The 25,772-nt window shown below is 36.5% G+C and overlaps 1 protein-coding gene across 3 annotated transcripts in view; it reads left to right on the forward strand.

Moving 5' to 3' along the window:
- RANBP3L (RAN binding protein 3-like) overlaps window positions 1-25,772 on the forward strand; it is a 122,694-nt gene that overhangs the window by 95,066 nt on the left and 1,856 nt on the right. For all 3 annotated transcript variants that reach the window (XM_010853777.1, XM_010853776.1, XM_010853778.1), the window contains 12 exons: window positions 54-112; window positions 784-823; window positions 1,324-1,401; window positions 7,088-7,159; window positions 7,915-8,054; window positions 12,324-12,427; window positions 13,517-13,601; window positions 16,344-16,446; window positions 16,802-16,932; window positions 18,817-18,937; window positions 20,752-20,894; window positions 24,644-24,833. In XM_010853777.1, coding sequence (XP_010852079.1) covers window positions 54-112; window positions 784-823; window positions 1,324-1,401; window positions 7,088-7,159; window positions 7,915-8,054; window positions 12,324-12,427; window positions 13,517-13,601; window positions 16,344-16,446; window positions 16,802-16,932; window positions 18,817-18,937; window positions 20,752-20,894; window positions 24,644-24,833 — 1,266 coding nt within the window. The remainder of the gene's footprint in view (window positions 1-53; window positions 113-783; window positions 824-1,323; window positions 1,402-7,087; window positions 7,160-7,914; window positions 8,055-12,323; window positions 12,428-13,516; window positions 13,602-16,343; window positions 16,447-16,801; window positions 16,933-18,816; window positions 18,938-20,751; window positions 20,895-24,643; window positions 24,834-25,772) is intronic.

Consider the following 25,772-nt stretch of genomic DNA (forward strand, 5'->3'; position numbering starts at 1 on the left):
TTAGAAATGTCAGTGTGTTGTTTGATTTCTTGCATGTTCTTTTTCTTTTACAGAAAAATCTATCATTGCTCAACCAATATTTGTTTTTGAAAAGAGAGAACAAACTTTTAAGGTAAGGTCAAGTTACTTTTCTTTGTTTGATTTTTACTTTGACAAAGAGGACTGTATTTTGAGAAGCTAGCTGTACTAAATTATATCAATACTGCATAAATTTATTCTTTTTCACATAGCAAGAGTTGTAACTGAGAATATTTACATAGTAGGGATTTACTAGTAGCAATTTGGCTGAAATGGGAAGCCAGAGACCTTATCCTGAAACTATGGATAACATAATATTTACCAAAATTATCTGTTTTTTTGGAGTGACTGGGAAGGGGGAGGGACTGAAAGAGATTAGAAGAGTTAGGGCTCATGATGGGTCCTGACCATTGACCTAGCTTAAAATGGATATAAAATAAGTTCTAAACTGCAATAATGATTCAAAAGAAATCTTAAGGACTCCATTTGCTTTTTTCAGCCTCATACTAAAAGCACTTGCTTTGAAAGACATGATAGTATTAGTAGCTTAACTAGTATTTTCTTGTTACTCATTATTGCTTATGGAGACAACTTATCCTGCTAACCCCCAAAACTAAAGAAAAACCCAACCCTTAGTGAGCCGCTTTTCCTAGCCTAGCTGAAAAGACCTGGCTTTTGAGAACTCTCTTATGAAGTGACAGGGTGGAAATGTGATTTGAAAATAGCAAACACTCAGCTCTCATTGGCAGCTTTGTTTCCTTCCAGAGACCTGCAGATGACATCCTATATGAAGCAGCAGAACGTGGTAATGACTTGTATCCTATATTTCAAAAGCAATCTTTTTATCAAGAAACAAGTAGGCAAAAACATTTTGGCATGTGGCACAGACTATATCAAATCTAATCATTTTTCTTGTTTTTAAGCACACAGATGGACTGGCTTTTGTTTTGAAAGATGACATATAGGTCCCTGAGAATATTATGTTAGCAATACTAAAAGCCTATGACTCTCCACTGCTTGTCCTCCAACCTTCCAAAAACATTCTCTATACAATTTCAGAATTTATATGTAATTTTTTGTCAAAGCAACTTGTTTCTAACTGTTTCACAGCAGGATGATATGCCTGTCAGTTTATAATGACCAAGCTATTAACCCCAATATTTAAAACTGAGTTTCAGGAATTAACATATTGTCAAACGATGATATATCTAGAGAAAAGGAAATTATATTTCTCCTCTCATATCATGGATTGAAACTAATTTGTTATTGCAATCAATTTTACCCTTCACATTGAATTTCTTACAGAATGCAATGAGTTTTCAAGAAAGCGTGTCCGGGCTTCATCTTTTACTTGGCATACTACAGATTCTCAGAACCAAGGAGGTAGGTATAGTCTGGGCTGTTGAGTGTTCACTGCTATGTGTACTCTGAGTGTGATACTACTAGGAAATTTTCAGACAGGTAATATTTAAAAATATATCCATTGGATGGTGTTTCTAATATATTGTTATGTGAAAACAGCAGTCTATAGAATACAGTGAGTTATTATTTAAAATTTAATTTATCAACATTGGAAAAAAAACCTAAAGGACATAAGCCACAGTGTTAACAATGGTTATCTTAGATAAAATGGGATTACAAGTTATTTGAACACCCCCTCCCTTTGTATTTTGCTGTGTTCCCAAAGTTTCTGCATTACAGAAACTAGCTACAGAATTAGCTTTACAATTAGGGCAATCTGCTATTTCCTTCTAAGTAAGCCTCTCCTTAAACATATGTCTGCCTTTTAAAAAGACACTTTTTCTAAGAGCTTTATCATATGCTGTGTTTTGAATAAATCAGTAACTCAATTTGCCTCTCTACACTCCAAGCATTCTGGTGACTCCTTTTATGATGGATCACAGGCCCTCTTCTTGCCATGCAGCTGTTTATACGCATGTCTGTCTCCTCCACTGAGAGCTCCTTGAGGTCATCTTCATGCCTGACAGAGGGTCTCATACATGATGAGCATGCAAATATTTACTAAACTGATATCATCCTCACCAGAGGCACACTATTTTTAATCAATAAAGATGCAAAGATTTTTCTAAACTGATGACAAAGAAAATTTTCCAAAACAGCAAAAATCCAAATGAAAAGATAAACAAAACCCTATTGACTTCAGTTTGCAATCTGTTTTTAGCATCATCCTTGTCCCAGAAGTGACTAACATTGTCATCCTTCACGGACCTCCCAGCCTTCCCTCCTTCTGGGCCAGATAATAAAGAACTTCTTAGAACCTCAAGTCTGACACTCTGACTTTTCAAGATCCATTCTCATTCATGATAGGCTTTCTTTTTCAGCTACTGTAAAACACTGACATTTTAGTGGCAAATAAAATAGGGGTCTTAGCAAAGTATGCATGGATGCGTCCAAAAACATTCTCTGTACAATTTCAGAATTTGTATATAATTTTTTTTCAAAGCCACTTGTCAAAGACATCTGAATTCTAGCCCCACAAATCCACACAGTAGATCTGTTTATTTTGGTAGAAAATTTAAACTTTATAATGTTCTTTAGGATTTCATGTCTATGATAGCATTCTTTTATATAATACAGCCCTATAAAATAACTTGCTTTATTTTTCTTATTATTGTCCATCTATATGGTTTATAATATTTGTAGTACTCAAATATATAATGATGCTTAGATTCTCATTCTAAATTTTATGCTTTAAATTTATATTCTAAAGTTTAGGATATCATTCCTTTTGAATTTTTCACTAATTAAAATATTACTTCTTTTTATTTAAATTTTAATGCTTTGCTAAGTAAAACTATTTTATCATAATAAAATATTTGAAATGATTGAAACATGCTCTATGTCAAGATTATGATTTTTTTGTGTGTCTTTTTTTGAAAGTATGCAGTTCAGAAGCATTAAGTATATTCACATTTTTCTACAACCTATTTAATCTTTACATTTAAAAAAAAACCACCCTTAGTAACAAATTCAAATAGCACCTGAAGGTATAAAATGAAAAATTAGTCTCTTTGTCATTAGTTCCAAAAGAAATATGATTTGTAGTCTTGCATATTTTTGTTTTTACTGAACAACAAACTGCTTTTTCCAAGTTAAGCTTACCCACAAGAAATAGAAAATGTGAACTATTCACTTTCTTTTAATGGATTCTACCCAGGAATCATGTGAAACTAATGAATTTATATTCTTATTAACAATGCCAAGTGTGACTGGGAATCAATATGTCAGACACCCTTCAGATATAGAAGAGATAGGTCCTAGTTCAATAAGCCCCATCTGTACCTGCCTGACAATTTACAGACATTAAGAGGAATAGGGCTTCTAATACCAGAGGATTTGTTTTGGTGTTATTTGTGCATAAAGCAAAGAGATGACTTTAAATTATCTGGATAATCGCTTCAATTCATTTTCTAAAAATCAGACACACATATGAAAAGGATGAATAAAATATTACCAAGCACCGTCACATTCTATGTTGTGCAGAATGTTGGTGGTGTTGGAAGGAGACAAATGGTATAATTAAATGGTTCATTCAGTGTTATTTTCCACTTATAAAGATCATGCGTGTGTGTGTGTGCTCAGTCGCTCAGTTACATCCGATTCTTTGTGACCCCATGGACTGTAGCCTCCCAGGGAGGCCTTCTTTGGGATTTTTCAGGGAAGAATGCTGGAGTGGGTTGCCATTTCCTTCTCCAGGGGATCTTTCTGACCCAGGGATTAAACTCATGTCTCCTGGGTCTCCTGCACTGATAGGTGGATTCTTCACTACTGAGCCACCTGGGAAGCAATAAAGATCATAAAAACCATGTAACAGAACTGTGAATTAGAGAAGCATTTGTACCCCAACATGTATAATGTTATAACACTTCAAAAAAGCAATTCTTATTCTTTTTTCATCTCCATTAATCCAATTCTCAAAGGCTGCTATCTTTGCAATTTGCCACCAAGGGGTGATCTCTTTGAGATTTGTAGTACAGGCATAGCTTGTTTTATTGAGCTTCACAGATATTACATTTTTTACAAATTGAAAATTTGTGGCAACCACACCTCAAGCAAATCTATGGGCTTCATTTTTTAAAAGCATTTGCTCACTTTGTGTCTCTGTGTCACATTTTGGTAATTCTTGAAATATTTCAAATTTTTCAGTATTATTATACTTTTTATGGTGATCTGTGATCAGTGATCTTAGATGTTACTATTGTAATAGTAATTTGGGGGGCACTTTAAACTGCTCTCATGTAGGATGGCAAATTTAATAAATGTGTGTGTTCTGACTGCTCTACCAGCTAGTCCCTTCCCCCATCTCTCTCACTGTCTTCAGGACTCCCTATTCTATAAGATAAAACAATACTGAAATTAGGCCAATCAATAGCCTTACAGTGGCCTCTAAGTATTCAAGTGAAAGAAAGAGTTGCATGTCTCTCACTTTAAATCAAAAGTTAGAAATGATTAAGTTTAGTGAAGAAAGAATGTCTAAAGCCAAGATAGGTCAAAAGCTAGGGCTCCTGCACCAAATGGTTAGCAAACACGTAAATGCCAAGGAAAACTCCCCAAAGGACATTGAAAATGCTACTCCACTGAAAACATGAATGATAAGAAGGTGAAACAGACTTATTGCTGATATGTGGAAGATCTAGTGGTCTGGATAGAAGATCAAACCAGCCACAATATTTCCTCAAGCCAAAGCCTAATCCAGAGCAAGGCCTTGACTCTTTTCAAGACTGAGAGAGGTGATGAAGCTGCAGAAAAAAAGTCTGAAGCTAGCAGAGGCTGGTTCATGCGGTTTAAAGAAAGAAGCTGTCTCTATGACATCATAGTACAAGGAGAAGCAGCAAGTAGAAGCTGTGGCAAGTTATCCAGATGATCTAGCTAAGATCACTAAAGAAGGTGGCTAAGCTAAACCACAGATTTTCAACGTAGATGGAACAACCTTATACTGAAAGAAGATGCCATCTAGCACTTTCATAGCTAGAGAGGAGAAGTCAATGCTTGACTTCAAAGTTTCAAAGGATACGCTGACTCTCTTGTTAGGAACTAATGCAGCTGGAGACTGAATAGAAGCCAGTGCTTATTTGCCATTCTGAAAATTTAGGGCCACTAAGAATTATGATAAATCTACTCTGTGTGCTCTATAAAGGGAACTACAAAGCCTGGATGTTAGCACATCTGTTTACAACATGATTTGATGAGTACTTTAACCCCACCGTTGCAAGCCACTGCTCAAAAAAAGATTTCTTTCAAAATATTACTGTTCATTGACAATGTATCTGGTCACCCAAGAGTTCTGATGGAGATGTACAGTGAGATTAATGCTGTTTTCATGCCGGCTAACACAACATTTGACCTTCCCAGGTAGCTCAGTGGTCAGTAAAGAATCTGCCTGCCAATACAGGAGACATAGGAGATACAGGTTCAGTCCCTGGATTGGGAAGATCTCCTGGAGGAGGAAATGGCAACCCACCCCAGTATTCTTGCCTGGGAAATCCCACGGACAGAGAAACCTGGCAAGCTACAGTCCATGGGGTCCCTAAGAGTGGACATGTCTGATCAACTGAGCATAGACAGAGACAGAACACAACATTTATTCTGCAGCCCATGGATCAAGGATTCATTTTGACTTTCAAGTCTAATTATTTAATAAGTACATTTTGTAAGCTTTTAGCTGCCATAGAGAGTGATTCCTCTGATGGACCTGGACAAAGGCACTTGAAAACCTGGAAAGGATTCACCATTCTCGACACCACTAAGAACATTTACGATTCATGGAAAGAGGTCAAAATATCAACATTAACAGGAATTTAAAAGAAGTTGATTACAGTCCTTACAGATGAGTTTGAGGTGTTCAGGACTTTAGCGAAGGAAGTAACTGCAGATGTGGTGGAAATAGAAAGAGGACTAGAATTAGAAGCGGAGCCTGAATATGTGACTGAATTGCTGCTATCTCAGGATGAAACCTGACAGATGAGGAGTTGCTTCTTATGGACGAGTAAAGAAAGTTGTTACCTGAGACAGAATCTACTGGTGAAGGTGATGTAAAGACTGTTGAAATGACACAAGGGCTTTAGAATGTTACATAAACGTAATATTCATAAGGCAGGAGGGCTTGAGAGGATTGACTCTAATTTTGAAAGAAGTTCTGTGAGTAAAATTTTATCAACCAGCACTACATGCTACAGTGAAATCATTCATGAAAGGAAAAGTCAATTGATGATGAAAACTTCATTGTTATTTTAAGAAGCTGCCACAGCCACCCCAGCCTTCAGCAATCACCACCCAGATCAATCAGCAGCCATTGACATCAAAGCAAGACTCTCCACCAGCAGAAACATTATGACTTGCTGAAGGCTCAGATGACGTTTAGCATTTTCAGTGATAAGGCATTTTTAAATGTAGGTATATTGTTTTTCATAGCAATAAAGTATTTTAAATTAAATTACATATATTGCTATTGCACACTTAATAGACTACGGTATAGTGTAAATGTAACTTTTATATGCGCTGGGAAACCAATGAAGTGAGTGTCTGACTCAATTTACTGACAGTCACTTTATCACAGTGGTCTGGAACACAATCAGCAACATCTCTTTGGTATGCCTATAATTCTATTCTTGCAGCCAAGACCACAGTCTTAACCCATCAGTTCACGTTGATAACGTAGCATAATGGTCATCTTTACTTTTCTCTTCAGGTATCATTAAAGAGTGGGGAAGGAACAGAATTTATTAACAGTTTTGTAACATTCTATAAGAAATATATATTAATGCACATAGATGGTTCACTATCAATTCAGATTTTATTATCTGTAGAATTTCTCTCAATACTCGATTTCATGATTCTGAAGAAAACTGTCTATTTCATTAGTGATCTAATTTTCACTTATTTTCTGAGAGTAAAAATCGTAGCAAAACTCATTTTGCTTTTACACTTTTTAGTACAATCAGCACTTGCATGATTAGTGCCAACAGCGACATCTACTGGTGAGTTCAGTACAATACTGTGAAAACAGTAGAAACTGACATGTTTAAAATTTTCTAAATATTTTTTACAGTGAAGAAAAACAATGTTTTTATGACATCAAACTCTGTGCAAAGGAATGCCGATCTGAACAGTGCAGAACAATGTATGTAGCTTCCTTTATTACGTGAAACTTGAAGAAATTTTATGTTTTACCATCCATGTCTTACTGTGTATGTGCGTGCATGGTGGTAGGGTTGAGTGACAAAACATGAAGGAATGTATTTAGTAAGTAAAGTACCATGATCAAATTGAAAGTGAACGTACAAGTTGCTCTGTCGTGTCTGACTCTGCAACCCTATGGACTGTGGCCCATGGAATGTTCCAGGCCAGAATACTGGAGTGGGTAGCCTTTCCCTTCTCCAGGGGATCTTCCCAACCCAGGGATTGAACCAGGTCTATTGGGTAAAAGCTAGGCAGCAAGACAGTAGTAGGCAACTCACTGGCTATTTTGACTTTGATTAGTTGACATTATGGAGAAGGAAATGGCAACCCACTACAGTATTCTTGCCTAGAGAATCCCATGGACAGAAGAGCCTGGTGGGCTGCTGTCCATAGGGTCACACAGAGTCAAACATGACTGAAGCGACTTAGCATGCATGCATGCATTGGAGAAGGAAATGGCAACCCACTCCAGTATTCTTGCCTGGAGAATCCCAGGGACAGAGGAGCCTGATGGTCTGCCGTGTATGCGGTTGCAAGAGTCGGACATGACTGAAGCGACTTAGCAGCAACAGCGGCAGTTGACATTAACCCTTCATTTAATTATGACTTTAGAAAGTAAGCATTAAATTAGTAAGAAATTGAGAGGAAAATTATTTTACTAAAGATATATTGACCCTTTAATTCTGTTCTTTTAAGGTCCTGTGAAACATTCTGAGCTTGTTCTAAGACCTGCTATTTTGCAGCCACCTCAAGCTCAAGGGTATATAAAAGTGAGAAAATCATTTGGAGACCATGTGTTGGAATCCTGTAAGGTTAAAGAAAAAAACAAAAGTCAGGTAAGAAAACCTCCTATGGTAGGACTGATCTCAATTTCCCATCCTTCTTTTGATAAATTGTTGTGGGTCCCCACATCCAGAATTTGGGGCTACCTGATGCTGAAGCAGCTAACAGGCTGGGAAAAAAGCTAGACAAGATAGCCAAGAGCCCTCAGTGACTGTACTAAATTGGAGGGCTGTTCCCGGGAGCAAGTCTTGTGGTCTCTGAGGTGGCAGGGCCAGAAGTCAGAAATCAGAAAAAGGAAAAGAATTTTTTTTTTTTTGTATCCCCAACTGGTAGACATGCTGGTGTGGCCTTGCCAGTTTAGATCACAGCATGGATCCACTCCAGCCCATCTTCATGGATATCAAAAGCAAGGAACTTTCTCCACAGTGTAACCGGGAGGGATTGGGAAGCTCCTGAGACAGAAACCAATTTCTCTTCCATCTGAATCACTCCTCGTGGGCCTTTCCAAGGAGACACTCATTTTACTAACACCATACAGATAAGGGTATGGGGATATTCTGTTGCTCTAGTTCTGTGTCTTCCAGAAGTAGATACTTGAGAGGAAGGGGATGCCAGATAGATAGGTTGGAATTTGAATTATTCCACCAGTCAGTTGTTTCCAGCTAAACTATTGAGGGCTGATCAAGTTTGGTTTTGTTTTCCTGGACTGAACATGAGAACAGTGTTCTCATTTTAAGCTGGAAGTGTTAAAATACCAATCATTTAGTCAAGTCATTGAAAAAAATCAGATCAGTACTAATTCTACCTCTACCACTATCTACTGTGTTTACATTCTTAGACAAAGCTCCCAACCTTCTGTTTTTCATCTGTGAAGTGAGGGAGTTGAATCTGGTCAGCATTTGCCAACATTTTTATATTTCCAGTTCTTTTTATTTGTAAGCTATGATTTCATGAGACTCATTGTGAATTTTAAAAATCATTTCACCTATGGACACCTTATCTTAAGGTGATTATTATACTTAAATGAAAATATTTAATAATATACTGATTTGACATTTTAAAATATTTTAATTTAAAATCACATATATAAAATCCTTGACAAAGGAGGCAAGAATATATAATGGAGAAAAGATAATCTCTTTAACAAGTGGTGCTGGGAAAACTGGTCAACCACTTGTAAAAGAATGAAACTAGAACACTTTCTAACATCATACACAAAAATAAACTCAAAATGGATTAAAGATCTAAACGTAAGGCCAGAAACTATAAAACTCCTAGCGGAAAACATAGGCAAAACACTCTCCAACATAAATCACAGCAGGATCCTCTATGACCCACTTCCCAGAGTAATGGAAATAAAAGCAAAAATAAACAAATGGGACCTAATTAAACTTAAAACCTTTTGCACAAGGAAGGAAACTATAAGCAAAGTGAAAAGACAGCCTTCAGGATGGGGGGAAATAATAGCAAATGAAGCAACTGACAAAGAATTAATCTCAAAAATATACAAGTAACTCCTGCAGCTCAATTCCAGAAAAATAAATGACCCAATCAAAAAATGGGCCAAAGAACTAAACAGACAGTTCTTCAAAGAAGACATACAGATGGCTAACAAACACATGAAAAGATGCTCAACATCACTCATTATCAGAGAAATGCAAATCAAAACCATAATGAGGTACCATTTCACGCCAGTCAGAATGGCTGCTATCCAAAAGTCTACAAGCAATAAAAGCTGGAGAGGGTGTGGAGAAAAGGGAACCCTCTTACAATGTTGGTGGGAATGCACACTAGTACAGCCACCATGGAGAACAGTGTGGAGATTCCTTAAAAAACTGGAAATAGAACTGCCATATGACCCAGCAATCCCACTGCTAGGCATATACACCAAGGAAACCAGAATTGAAAGAGACGCGTGTACCCCAATGTTCATCGCAGCACTGTTTATAATAGCCAGGACATGGAAGCAACCTAGATGTTCATCAGCAGACGAACGGATAAGAAAGCTGTGGTACATATACACAATGGAGTATTACTCAGCCATTAAAAAGAATACATTTGAATCAGTTCTAATGAGGTAGATGAAACTGGAGCCTATTATACAGAGTGAAGTAAGCCAGAAAGAAAAACACCAATACAGTATACTAACGCATATATATGGAATTTAGAAAGATGATAACAATAACCCTGTATGCGAGACAGCAAAAGAGACAGAGATATATAGAACAGTCTTTTGGACCCTGTGGGAGAGGGAGAGGGTGGGATGGTTTGGGAGAATGGCATTGAAACATGTATAATATCATATGTGAAACAGATCGCCAGTCCAGGTTTGATGCATGAAACAGGGTGCTCAGGGCTGGTGCACAGGGATGACCCAGAGGGATGGGATGGGGAGGGAGGTGGGAGGGGGGTTCAGGATGGGAACACATGTAAACCCATGGCTGACTCACGTCAATGTATGGCAAAAACCACTACAATATTATAAAGTATTTAGCCTCCAATTAAAATAAATAAATTAATAAAAAATAAAAAATCATTTAATCATTTATGTTATATATGTGATTTTAAATTAAAATATTTAAAAATGTCAAATCAGTATATTATTAAATATTTTCATTTAAGTATAATAATCACCATATTATATAAATTATTTACCTATTTTAAAAGTGATGCATGTTGTTTAATTTGTTTTAAAGTGTATAAGAAAAACTATGATGTGTTGACTAATTTCTGAAATGTTATATTGAATTTGATTTTGGAATAGCATGTCTATAAATTACAGATGAAAATTTTTACTTACACATTATATCAAAAGCTGATTAATATTTATTCCTTGGCATGATTTTTTAAGATCTTGCATTGCATGGTTTTAAAATAAAATTTATTAATATATTTCTTGTATTTTCTTCCTCAATAATAAAACATAAGAGAAATTACTAGACTATCATTTGCAAAAATTTATTTTCAAATAACTTATTTAGGGCATGAATAGAATTTATTCCTAATTGGTGAAAAGTCTAATTGGATATGCCCATCATTGAATTTTCTCTGTTTAATAATGATTTTTGAAGATCTAAAGGTAAGCTATGTATAAGACACTATGTCAGAATTCTGACACAATGATATAATGTATAGATACAGTGAAAATGATCTCCAGGTAAAGTTTATAGAATCCTTATTTTTATGTTCCTTTCAAATTTGTACATCAAAATTAGAGCAATTTTCTTTCATTCTGTCATTAATCAGTGGTTACTTGTTGTAGATAACAAATTCCTAATAAACTATTCCAAGCAACCTAAAGAGTTTAAAACTACCATTTTGGTTGACAGATAAATCATCTGAGTGACTGAGTCATAAGCATGTACTTTGCTCGTTGCTAACCGATGACACATACTTTCTTGACACATATTTCTCAGCTCTCAAATTCTGTTATATATGGAAAACTACTCAAAATTATTTTTGATTGATATAAAATTAAAGTGGAAACAACCCCATTTAAAGACTAGGCGTCCTTGCAACATCTTTGAAAATTCCTGGTGGAGGAAGGGATATGTCCACAATCATTGAGGACACCACATCAGATAACTGGGTTCCTTCCAGTTCTAAAACTGCACACTCCTTCATTTACACATTAATGCAGATAAGGTGCATATGTATATACACAGCAGACGGAATGACTGATTAGATCACAAAAGTTTCTAGAGGAAGAGAAGGAATTTCCCCTCACATTGGGTGGCAATGATGGTGAAGCTCTTAGGGGTTTCCATGGGCTAAATAGTCCTGAAACACATATTTACTAGTCTAGAAATGAGATTTAAGTCCGCTGCCTAAAAAGGTAAAAGTAACAAAAGAAGGTGGGATTTCTGAATGCTAGTGCACAATCCTTGGTTTTAGGCAGACCGATGTTTGAATGTCAGCCCTCTTCTGATTGCCCAGTTCTGACCATTATTTAAGCTTATTAGGTCAGTCTGCTCACCTGAAGTGTGGATAATAGAAGTACAAAGTGTAGAGAGTTGTTTTGAGGAGTATATGAGATAGTGTATAGAATATGTTTAGGACTGTACTTGAACATAGTAAGGTTTCTATTCATTTAACTATAGCTAAGGCTTTCCTGGTGGCTCAGAGGTTAAAGCATCTGCCTGCAGTGCAGGAGAGCTGGGTTCAATCCCTGGGATGGGAAGATCCCCTGGAGAAGAAAATGGCAACCCACTCCAGGATTCTTGCCTACAGAATTTAACTATAGCTATTGTTTCCTTGTCTAATGCTCTTATATATAGTAAGGCAGTTTAAATGAACTTTTTGATGGACTTTTTTTCTTTCAGATTTATGAGGGGAACTCCTATTTGCTAAGTGAAAACTTACCAAATGCCAGAATTTCAATCCAGCTGTCTACTAATCAGAATGCTTTAGGTACTACATCACTACGGTAAGTTAACGACGAGAAAACGGAAATGTTCTTTCATTTTCTTTCTTTTGTCAATAAAATTATTTACAGAAAATAATTTTCTGACATTGTACAGACAAATTGCTAAGATTTCTGCTTGAGAGGAGATTTTATAAAATACAAGTTTAAAATGCTTTTAAAAATGTCTCTAATATTTGTATATTATCATCCTGGTATTGGATTGTCCCTACTGTTTCATTGACTTGGGTAAGAATGTTTAAATTAGGTAGAGCTAAACTTTTTATTTAGTTAGGCATGAAATATCTGGCTACTCAATTAGCCTTTCCTCCTCTTCCCTGGTATTCTCTCTTTCCCTCTTTTAAATTATTTCTGGCATTATAATGTATTAACATAAATCGGACAGACAACAAAGAAAGCAGTAGAAATATGCAAAGTGAAAGTGAATATTTATTAGCATTGCCAGTGATGGGGGCATGTTTGATCTGAGAGAGGAATGCAACTAGCTGTGGACATACTGGTCTCATGACCGGAGCCCATACAGGTACCTCAGCACTTACCTACTGTGCATGCTGTGGGTGCAGTAGGGATCCTGAAGCATGTCTGCCAACAGAGGGCTGCATGTCTTTGAGTTTGTCGCTATGCAAAACACTTTAAACATTCAAGTTTCTGGAAGGTAAAAATTAAACTAAACCACTGCACACTCAAGTGTAACCGAGAAAAGAGATTGGCTTCGCTGTTGCCCTTAGACGTTGCATGGCTAAAAGCACTGGCCAGTTGGGGAAAAGGAGAGTGGAGACTGGAGACCAGAGAGTCAGCGCTGAAAAAGCACAAAGATAATGACTGGGCAGCTCCCCGGCTGATCACACAGCCTCTCTGCACTGGTCTTGGCCAGTGTTGTAACAGCTGTCAGATATTTTGACTTTCATCATCAGAAGTACCTATTTCATCTTTTTCTTCATTTCTCATTAACTTCAGATAAACAAAAGTTAGCAGATGTTTTTATGCTTTACATAAATCTATTAAATCATCTGATCATTTCACTAAGGTTTAATATGGCTATATCCATTGCTACTACATTTAAAATAGCAAATGCTTATTTCTTTTCCATAGATGTCAACCAAGTGAAGATAAATATTCTACGAAAAGCTGCAGTTCTGATTTCGTTTTTGGAGAAAACATGGTAGAAAGAGTTTTGGTAAGATTTTGGCAAATGTTTCTATTACTATATAGAGAGCTGTCACTTCTAAAGGCAAATTAATTAAAACAATGTTAAACTGGAGCATACTTTTTAACTACTGAGTTCAAAGGCACATTTTCCTATCTTTAACTGGAGAGATTCTCCTGGGAAGCAAGTTCTAGTTGTTAGAATAATAGACAAGAGCCCACAGAGGAAGGGAATTGTCTAATTATAACATTATTACTGATGAGAAATATTAAATACTTCTTTGATTTGCATTAAATCAAAGGAAACCAAGGAAATCCTAGAATTATATGCAATGGTTAAGTAAGCTCAATTGGTCATGATATTTTAATATAGTTTTTCAATAGCATTTTCATAACAAGATGGATTTAAAATGATTTGCATTTTTTCTCATTAATCACAAACTTCCCCTGTCAAGTTTTTACACTGACAGATTTTTTTCTTGCTAGCTATAGGAGGGAATCATAGTATTTTACTTGCTTATGGGAATATACTTGCCAAGTGGAACCTGACTATTATTACCATCTTCCTTAAGCATCCTCCTACATGGGGCATCCCATGTGGTAAAGAATCCACCTACTAATGCAGGAGACATGAGTTTGATCCCTGGGACAGGAAGATCCCCTGGAGGAGGAAATGGCAACCTACTCAAGTATTCTTGCCTGGAAATTTCCAAGGACAGAGGAGCCTGGCAGGCTCCAGTACATGGGGTCAGCAGAGTCTGACAGCAGAGTCAGACACGACTGAGCGACTAAACAACAATCCTCCTGTGTGAGGCAGTTGCTGCTTTGTCCTCCGCAGGGTGTGTTTCTAAAACAGAGCAAGATGTAGAGTGGAGAATTATATAGTCAAATGGAAGCTGTGGAGCAAGCATGCCCATGATTTTATTTGGCCCAACACATCTTAATACTCTTTGCACTTTCATCCAGACCAGAATCTTAGCTGAGATAAGACAAGGATGCTATCTTGTCTTAGGGCTTTAGCTACATGAAGAATCCCATGGAAGATGCACAGATTTTAAAACCTGTGCTATGACTCAGAATAACAAAAGGACCAACTCCTGAGGTCTGTTTATTCCAAGATTTTAATCAAACCAGTCACTTTTAAGATCTCGCTTCTTCTACACCTGCCTCAGGCTCAACGCCAGTTCCAAGAGAAGCATCACAGTTCTTCAGCTTAGCAGTGCCTTTCTGTCACTCCCAAGATGAAGGTCGGCTCCAGCAATCCTAGAGCTGTTGACCCACATCTTTGGATTTGAACCAGAATGGACCAACTTCCAAAGTGAAGTTGCAGGCAGTATGTTTAAGCACATTTATTCTAGATTAGTCATAGCTTCTGTAAGATGTCACAGTCACAAATACAATACTCTTCAAACCTCATGGGATCAACTTTAACATTTGACTCACTTAACACATGGTTAACACACCATCTGTGTTTTTATGGTACATAAAGCATTGGCACTGGTCTCAAGTTTGGTGGCGTATTACAATCATCTGGTGAGCCTTCAGAGGACTTTTTATGCCTGGTCATCTCCCCAAACCGATTAGATCAGGATCTCTGTGGGTGAGGTCAAATGTCAAGTGATTTGAACGTACAGACAGGATTGAAAACCATCCGGTTACACAAAGCTAAAGAAGACCTTGTCCTCTAGAGTTGTCTACAGTCTAGAACGGAGAGAGAGAGATACCAGTACAAATGAACGACGATGGGGATTATAGATTTGGCGTGAGGAGGTAGGTACCTGTGTGCATTTCCTATGAGCACTTCAAGGCTGGCTTACAAAGGAACCTGAGCTTCCTGTCTTCTTAAGTGGATAACATTCTAGGATGGCAGGAGCTATAAGAGATCACCTGTGTTTGTCCTTTAGTTAATCCTGTAATCCTGTGGCCCTATGATTTGAAGGCCATGATGCCTCCTGATTTGTTTGCTGGTTATGTGCTTTTAGAGTGAGTCATTAGACTTTCTGTGCTTTAGTTTCTGTTTTCTTAAAATGGAAATAATTATACCCATCTCTACCAATTTTAACAGATTATCCTGAGGCCCAGTTAATAAAATGAAAGAATCTTGATTCATAAGGGAAAAGATATAAAACTAAGCTCTGAAGTATCCTTCAATTCTCCCTGTTCTGCAGGGAGCTATACAAGCACTGTGTGGGAGGTTGTAAATATTCTGGCAATTACTTGGTCTTTTTTTTCATACAGGTGTCGATTACAGCACATGTGCAAAAGCCCCAGGTGTGCAGCCTTAAAAGCCATTGCTGTGTCAGAGGAAAAGTTAGGATTCATTCTGTAATAATAATCTGATGAGATAGCTAGTGGGTTCTTTGGACAACTTTTTAATTTTTTACATTAAAAGGATAGAAAGAATGGACTGTTGGGAATACTGAAATAATTTGAAAAAGTGACATCAGTTGCACTTCCTTCAAGGCATTAGGTTGTTGTAGTGGTAGCTTGGAACAGCTGCTACCTCCCTGTGGGTCTCTGAAAGGTTTCCCATTGTCCCTGGAACTAGATGCCACCTGAAGTAGGCTGGTGGTGACTAGATTGTTTCCTTAGATCAGAACCAAGGTTTTCTAACAATGGGGAGGAGTTCCCATTCAGCACAAGAGGATCCCAAAACAAAAACAGAGCTGTTGGGTTTGTTTGCCACATTGAGACAGAAGAACAAAAGTATCTCTTGGGTTACTGCAAATATATGGAGATAAAATTAAGCAAGACATCTTTTTCTTCCACCTAGGGTACTCAAAAACTCACTCAGCCTCAACTCGAAAGTGATTTATACATCAAGGAAAAACCATTCAAATTCACTCTAAAAATTCCTATCAACTCTCCAAACTCAAGTAAGAATTATTTCATTTGTAAAACATCTGATTCAACTAGTATATTTCCTGTTTTTCCATGTCATTTGTTTAATATCTGTAAAATACAAAAGCCAAAATCCATTGTTTAAAATCTTTAGTGAAGATTAAAGCATATAAATTTGGTTACATGATATAAAAGCCTGCATAATTTTTGGACTTCATGATATGGGGGATCATTGAAGAGATATGCCTAAACATGAGCAGTTTGATTTTTTGGAAACAGTCATTGTTATAAAAAGCTAAGGAGACGTGCATATTAACAGGGGCAAAAAAGAACTTTCACAGTGGATAAAATGGGGCATTTTACATGTTCTTTCCCCCTATTTTCTCTTAGGAACAGACACTATTGAAAATATATCCCTAATTGAATCAGCTGCTGCTTTCTCTTTTAAACCATCACCAAAATGTTTGCTGGAGAAAATTGATATTATAACAGGGGAGGAGGCAGAACACAATGTGTTAGAGGTCTGTATATTGTGTATTGCTCTTTCTGGAATAAAGTTACGCTCAACAGAGACAACTTTAAAGATAAAGGCAGAAGTATAGTTTTCATAAAGACCTGGCTGTTAAAATTAAAATGTTTGAGGCTTTCAAATATTAAACCAACATTTTGTTGTATTCTTACATTTGTGTGTGTAATTTGCAGGAAAATGGATTACAGGCTTCACATTCATATTAGTCCCTTAGAAAGAAGACAGCCAAGGACTCAGTCTTAAAGTAACTCCAGACCTATATTTTATACTTTTCATGTCAGCTTTATTATCAGTTATTATCAAATGGCTTAAAATTCTATTTACACTGAACATTAAAAATGCAGAGAGATAAACTGATTTCAGTTCAAGATAATAAAAATTTTCTTTTTCCTTTAAAAGCTATTTTTTTAAATTGAAGTAAAGTTGATTTACGATGTTGAGGTAATTTCTGCTGTATAGAAAAGTGACTCATACATATATATACTTTCTTTTTTATATTATTTTCTATTATAGTTTATCTCAGGATATTTACTATAGTTCTTTCTGTGCTATATAGTAGGACCTTGTTTATCCTAAAAGTTCTTTTAAGTAAGTTTTGAATTGCACATGAATCAAGAATTTCAAAGATGTGGTATATAGTATCACACATAGAATATGGCAATGGCAATCCACTCCGGTACTCTTACCTGGAAAACCCCATGGATGGAGGAGCCTGGTAGGCTGCAGTCCATGGGGTTGCTAAGAGTCGGACATGACTGAGCGACTTCACTTTCACTTTTCACTTTCATGCATTAGAGAAGGAAATGGCAACCCACTCCAGTGTTCTTGCCTGGAGAACCCCAGGGACGCGGGAGCCTGGAGCCGTCTATGGGGTTGCACAGAGTTGGACATGACTGAAGCAACTTAGTAGCAGCAGCATAGGATTTGAACAATGAGTGGCGTAGCTATCAGTCTCCGCATATGAAATGTAATTACTACACCTCAATCATGTTCAACAAAGCACAGATTTCCCTTAGGCTTTCTCCATCTGCTTTACCCCAAACTCTCTTCATTCCTGTTTTCTTCCCCCTTGATCTACTGATACATTTACTGTACAAATGTGTCTCACAGCATAACTCTCAGATCAGATTAATCCCAGATTCACTGAAGTAGTCACTAGGGGTGAGGCCCTGACATGTTATATTTTTAACAAGTCATCTAGGGGATTCTTGTACGCAGTAGTATTTGAGAGACACTGGTAAGCATTAAATTATAGTATGGTACTCTGTGGTATCACATTCTAGTTCTGATGCTATATTTATTAAAATTTTTAAAGCACACAAATAGTTCCATGATTTCTTAATTTTCAGATAAATTACCTGATTCAAATAACACTGTTTAATTTAAAAGTTGGTATACATAGATAAATCGTTAAGTGAAAAAGCAACATGCAGACATATGTATTCTACCATTTATAGAAAAAAAAAACAGGAAAATATATATATATTGACATGTATATACATACAAATATCTCTAGAAATATTTAGATAATATTTATCTAATTTTTCTAATTTATCTAATATAATACCTAATATCTAGATATTAGATAAACAAAATATTTAGCAACAGTGATCAACTGTTGTAGGGCGTGAAAATTGGTAGATGGGAACTAGTATTGGTGGAGCTACTTTTCACTTTGTACATCTTTTTGCTTTTTAATGTTTGAACTATTCAAAAATTGTATTGTTTTAGAAACTAAATAAAATTTTCAAGCTGGTTTAGAAATCATTAACAAAGGCTATCCTGATAAGATATCAGACAAAAATGTTATAGCAAAGGAAAGAAATCACTTTGAAAAATGTTTCATATTTTGACATTAAAAAAAAATTTCCTTTAGATCAACTGCAAGCTTTTTAGATTCAACAAAACAACACAGTCCTGGACTGAAAGGGGCAGAGGAGCTTTGAGACTGAATGACACAGCACGCAGTGATTGCGGAACATTCCAGTCAAGATTAAGTAAGGAATCATTTTGTAAAGCAAGTCACTAATTTTCAGGGAAGATTTCCCAATATAGATACACATCATTTTCTAGAGGTGTGTTATGTGTCAATAGATTAGACTGCTGAACACAATATTATTTTTAAGGTACTATAGGAGCTTCCTGTTTAAAGGAGGCTCTGACGTCAGACCACACAGTTTCCAGGTCTGGCTCCATTACTAACTAGTGACCTTGGATAAATTACTTAATCTCCTTCTACTCTAGTTGCATCAGTTAAAAATGCAGATAACAGCAAGTCCATGAATTAGTGAGTGAGTGTGAGAATTCAGTGAGAAAATGCATATAAAGCACCTTTGACCAGCCCAGCACACACCTAAATAGTGATCCCATTATTATTTAAAGGAATATGATGGATTTAGTTTTGAAGTGGAATAGTTTTTCTAAACAGAGTATTTGTCCTGTAATTCATTCTTGGCATTCTAAGTGCAGAATGTGGGTTGGGATGAAAGGTCAATTTCCAAGTAAATAAAGGTGTGTGGTTATCGAATCCTGTAGGCAGAGTGTTGGTCAGAATCTGGTCAGCCAAACTGCAAGGTTGAGGAGGTTTCTGGCATCCAAGAGACACACTGGGCATTGTTCAGAGGTCCAGACTGAAAGTGAGCACAGGCAGAGATCTGGGCAGGGATGGGCTTACTGGTCAACATTAAACAGTCTAAGCTTGTGGGGGAGACTACAAGCAGAAGCTGGTAAATGGATATTTGTTGAGTTTCAGATATCAAGCTCAAGAAGGGAGTAAGGAATAGAATTCAGACTAAGAGAGTAGGATCATGGGGAAACAGGTTTCTAAATGACCTAAGTATAATTCCCAAGGCAGGTATTAGTTGTTTTCTACTCTGGTTTAATTTCTGTCTTTCCACTACCTGCCAAAAAATGGACAAAACAACTTTTTAAAAAAACTATACAGGTAATACATGTCCATTACAGAAGACAGAAAATATAGACTGACAAAAAGGAAAAAAAAATTAAATTACTCATAGGCCTGTCTTCCTGTAGCAGCTAGCCTTTGCTAACAAAATATATTCTTAAGGACTTTGTATACAATGAATGTGGGGCTCCCTGGGTAGCTCAAATGGTAAAAAATCTGCCTGCAATGCAGGGGACCTGGGTTCGATCCCTGGGTTGGGAAGATCCCCTGGAGAAGGGCATGACAATCCACTCCAGTATTCTGCCTGGAGAATTCCAGGGAGAGAGGAGCCTGGCAGGCTACAGTCCATGGAGTCACAAAGAGTTGGACACAACTGAGTGACTAACACTACTACTAATGTATAAACATTGAAAAATTTGTGATACATGGTGTTTATATTCCTCTCTAATCTGATTTTTTTCTTTTATATAGTATACCATGGTCATCTTTCCACGTTAATAATTACCTTTTTTCAGTATTCTTAATGAGGTCATAATATCTTCAATAGCTGTACCATCATTTAAGTAATTTCATTTTTTGAATGCTTCAAGCTTTTGTTTCAGTTTTGTCCATTGTGAGCAATTCTTGGGTAAATATTCTTCTCACCATTAGGTCCTCAATGGAATTCTAAAACTTACAGTGAAAGAATATTGCATTTTTAGCACTTAAGCTAAAGAGTCTTCCAACAAAATAAAAGCTCAGTTTGGAAACCAAATTATAATCTAGTCAATTAAATTTCAATTTAGTAGTGAAAACAGGGTCTGAAAAACAACTACCAGATTTATTTGCTTTCATAATGGCAAATTCCTCTGAAAGGCTAAGGAATCAACTGTTCTAAAGCCTGATAAATTCACCTTCCTATTTTAGTTATGCGCAATCAAGGCAGCCTGAGGCTGATTCTCAACAGCAAACTCTGGGCTCAGATGGAGATTCAAAGAGCAAATCACAAAAATTTACAAATAACAGCTACTGATTTAGAAGACTGTAACGTCAAAGTGTTTTTAATTCAGGTAAGTGACAAATTTCAGTGATAGAGGATTATCCTACTATTTATAGATTTCTGCAGTCACTAATTTTTTTTCCATTTTATTGTACTAACCTGTACCACTGGCAAAAAATCAGCCATTTATTATGGTTGTTTATAGTCTAATCCGGAGAAGGCAATGGCACCCCACTCCAGTACTCTTGCTTGGAAAATCCCATGGACGGAGGAGCCTGTTAGGCTGCAGTCCATGGGATCGCTAAGAGTCGCACACGACTGAGTGACTTCACTTTCACTTTTCACTTTCGTGCATTGGAGAAGGAAATGGCAGCCCACTCCAGTGTTCTTGCCTGGAGAATCCCAGGGACAGGGGAGCCTGGTGGGCTGCCGTCTATGGGGTCGTACAGAGTCGGACACGACTGAAGTGACTTAGCATAGCATAGCATAGTCTAATCAGTTCAATTCAGTTCAGTTCAGTTGCTCAGTCGTGTCCGACTCTTTGCGACCCCATGGACTGCAGCATGCCAGTCTATACCAGACCTAAATTTGATATGAAGTTTAGAGATTAACACCAATTTAAAGTAGTCAATTGGTACTAGTCTTAAGACAGCTGTATTGGTATATGCTTTCAAATGTCTCCATTTTTCTTTACTGTTAAAATTATGTCAGGAATCTTACTAAATTACCAGAGATACTACTGTCAGGATTGGCTCCTAGGAGGCCAGCACAATCCACACCCCAGTGCTTACACTGTGTGCTGAAATTGAGGCTTTGAGATCACTGGAAAGGAACCAGTGAGAAGTGGAAAAACACAGGGCTAGCAAGTTAAAAGAACCAGTCCAATAGCAATTTCCAATTCTGGACTTGAGTCAATCTCCAAGGTAACAGGTTCACAACAGCTTTAGCTATCCTGGCAGCAGGAATGCTTGACCTCAAATATAAGATCCAGGCAAAAGAGACAAAGCTGACATGAGTCAGGTGAGAAAAAAGGCTGGATATCCCCCGCATGCTGAGAATCAGAAGATGTGAGAAGCCTGAGTATCCAAGCGACTCAGGTAGAAGATGATAATACAAGTAAACTGGCTTCCACATAATAATGGTAAAAAAAGTTGGCAAGAGGCCACTGGTGAAAAACTAACGATTTTAGTGCACTGTTAGGCATAAGTGATGTTGAGTATTAAAATCTTAGAGTAAAATGCCTAAATCCTGTTTACCATTTAGGCAGATAATATTGGATACTCTGCTAGACCAGATGCCCCTGGCTTTGAGTGGCTAAAGCACCCTGCCTGAGACCAAGTCTGATACTATGATTAGATTAGATTAAACTATGACTAGATTCTGCTGCTCAATATCTGGCTCATTCTGACTTTTTAAACTGTAGGGTAATTTTTAGATATTAGCAAACAAAATGCAATAAAAATCACCCCAAATTCCACTCCTAGAGATGGTCACTATTAACATTTTGGTCTTATATTTTAGTTTTATAATATATATTTATGTTATAATATATATATGTGTCGGTACGTTTATATACACGCATACCATATTGTACATACTGTATGACTTTCAGACAAGTAATTTAACCTTCCTCAACCTGATTTTACTCATCTGCCAATGGAAGACAATGTACTTGATAAACTGATGGAGAAGATTAAATAGCTAACATTTGATTGTGAAATACACATATGTAACCTTTTCACTTATCAATGAAAATGAGTGTTTTCTGTTATTAAATTGTAGTCCATTCAAGAATTCTTTTATAGATGAAAATAATTTGTTCTATTATATGCCATAATTTTTTCCACTAATTCCACTTTGTTAAATACTTAGGTAATTCAATGTGTTCATTATTATAAATTCTGCAAAGAATCCTCTATGTACATACATGTTATTTTTCTTGGGAAAAGGTTTTGACTGTCTTAACAAATTTATCTCTATAAAGACTGAACCAATTTTCATTCTCACTAGCATTTTCTTATGGTACTTCCTGGAAAAATTTTTTAAGCTTTGGAGATTTGTTCAAAAAATATATATCATTGTGCTTTTACTTCTTGTTTTGAATTTCTTGAATGAAAATACATGAATAAATTTGGCAATATGCATATATATGTATATATACACTCTACACCAGTGAAAGACATATTTAAATTTTAATGTAAAAAAAAAATCAAGGCAGCAGGACAGTATTTATGTTTCAATTACAAATACTCTGTCAATATTTTTTGTTAATTAATTTACTGAAGAAAAATTATACCTTTGGCTTCCCTTGTGGCTCAGCTGGTAAAGAAGCCACCTGCAGTGAGGGAGACCTGGGTTCGATCCCTGTGTTGGGAAGATCCCCTGGGGAAGGGAAAGACTACCCACTCCAGTATTCTGGCCTAGAGAATTCCATGAACTGTATAGTCCATGGGGTTGCAAAGAGTCAGACACGACTGAGCGACCTTCACTTCACATAATATAAAAAATTAAATTAGTGAAAAGTCAACAAATATTTACTCAACACCTGCTATATATCTAATACAATATGAGACACAAAAGTATTTTATTTCATTTGTACTTTTTCCCTAAAAATAATTAAGGCAGCTTAGCAACATACTAACAAAAAACTATATTTAAGACTCTTCTCCCAAAAAGTTGGCATGTAGTTGGTTCACTCCTCAGTTCTTGGCTTTGAAATATTTGGTAGCTCTTCGAAAGATTAACAAAGAGAAAACTTTTCCCAGATTTTCTTTGAAACTGTGAAAAGATCCAAAAATGTAAGCCACTGACATGTTAATTTAAGGAGTGCTGACTTTGATGACGAAAACCAAGTCCCAGCCAATCCGTCAACTAGCTGTGTAGACTCAGACAAGCTGTGCATTTCTGAGCCATAATTTTCTTATCTGTAAAGGGAAAGCAAAACAAGTATTTATTTAATATCTGTACTATATGCTTTCATTAATATAAAAATTAGCGAATAAATTATTGTTAAATAATTAACCTACAGTTTTATTATAAGGATTGAAAAAAATAAAAATATAACAACAGCGAATGTTATACCAATGTTATTCTCACTGTTATTTTTTATATTAATAGCAAAAGTAAAAATAGAAAAAGTATTGAAAAGGAAAAATAGAAAAGTATAGAAAGCAACGACCTCTGATGTATTTATGGTACAACATCATAGACCATTTGAATGACCTTTCTGCAGAGCTATGCAGCTTGCTTCCCTGGGGGCTCAGTCAGTAAAGAATCTGCCTGCAATGCAGGAGACTCTGGTCCCAACCCTGGGTCAGGAAGATCCCCTGTATACCCCGGAGAAGAAAATGACAACCCACTCCAGTATTCTTGACTGGAAAACCCCATGGACAGAAGAGCCTGGTGGGCGACTTAGTGACTAAACCACCAAATGCAGCTTTCAGGGCTGTCTAAGCAAGTGATGTAAAGGAAATGAAAGTCTTTTTTTCCCCAGCTAACTCTCTAATTTTATACACCGTAACATAGTTTGGAGGAAGAATGGTCTTAATAAACAAACTCAAATATAAACTTCAAATCACAAAATTTCATTTTCTCAGTTTAAAAGGCACAGATTGGGACCTCTTATCAAATTATCTATGTTAGGATTCAATTTGGTTCAAGATGAATTGGCTCTTTACCCTTTTGTTTCTAAGCCTATTTACATTCTAGATTTGTGTCATATAATTCTTTCCTTATTAAAAGTGAAAGATTACAAATTTGTAAAGTGTGGCTATCACTGAGTTACTTATATTCTTAACAAATTTAATTTACCTCTTGTAGGCCAGTGCCAAAGACACAGGACGTATGCACGCAGCCATCCATCACCGTCTTGTTGCGCTTCGAAGCTTTGACAAGCGGACAGATGCAAATCAAACTGAAAGCCAGTCAGAGACAGTCCTCCAACAGTGTAACTATGATAGCTGTGATGAGGATGAAGAGGATCTCATCCAAGCTACTAAAGCTAGATCAGGTAAAGGACTTTTCTTCTGTTGGTTTGAGGTTTAAGAAGGAGATCTTATTCACAACCCTTTATAGGAAACAGATTTTTAGAAAGTGGAACTTGTCTGCTCAAAGCGGGTGGGGGTTAGAGCCCTAGATGTTTGGATCTGAGAAGCAGGTCTGAAAATCAGACTTCTACAGAGGCCTGTTTTGGGATTTCACCAAAAGTCAGGCTTATTGCAATACCTGCATATCATCTGCATATACATCTCATAAAAAACCATATTTACAATGTAAAGTATTCATTGCTACACTGAAACTAATCATATATTCATATTTCTCTTCACTTGTTCTCATTCTCCTATTATTGGCCATTATAAGAGAAATTATAAATACTAGTAATGGAGCCAACAGGCAAATCTGGTTTGAAAGACTGATAAACCCTGTTTATTCTCTTTCAAAGACCTTCTTTACTTAGGGCAAAAAGTGCTGTTTCTTTTATTACATCAGGATTGGTAAATTGAACAAGCAGTGGAACCACTGATTAATGGATTTTTAGGTTTTAGTGCTTGTCCTGATGAGTGAATTTAAAACTAAAATCCATCATTATATTTGGAGAAAAACCTTGTCAAGGAAACAATAAGCCCAGCTTTATTATACAGATATAGGTATTCCTATAAAGTCATCCGAGTATTTTCAGTAATAGTTTCATTTAGCCCTGAATTTTGCTTTAAGGAGGACTGACAAAGGACTTACAAAAATAGTGTATTAGCAGGCATTTCCCCAATTTTTGATCATTTAAATCTTAAAGCTATTTTAATCATACATAATTTAAGAATCTATCAAAGAACATGTGCAAAACTTGATGAAATAGCTTCCTTGGCCTAGTACTAAAAATGTAATCAAAAGGAAGAATACACGAAACATGCAGAGCAGGATCATAAACTGCTAGACTCAGTGAGCCAGAGAC

This window comes from Bison bison, unplaced genomic scaffold, assembly GCF_000754665.1.
Source record: "Bison bison bison isolate TAMUID 2011002044 unplaced genomic scaffold, Bison_UMD1.0 scf7180017864331, whole genome shotgun sequence".
NCBI classification, from domain to species: Eukaryota; Metazoa; Chordata; class Mammalia; order Artiodactyla; family Bovidae; genus Bison; species Bison bison.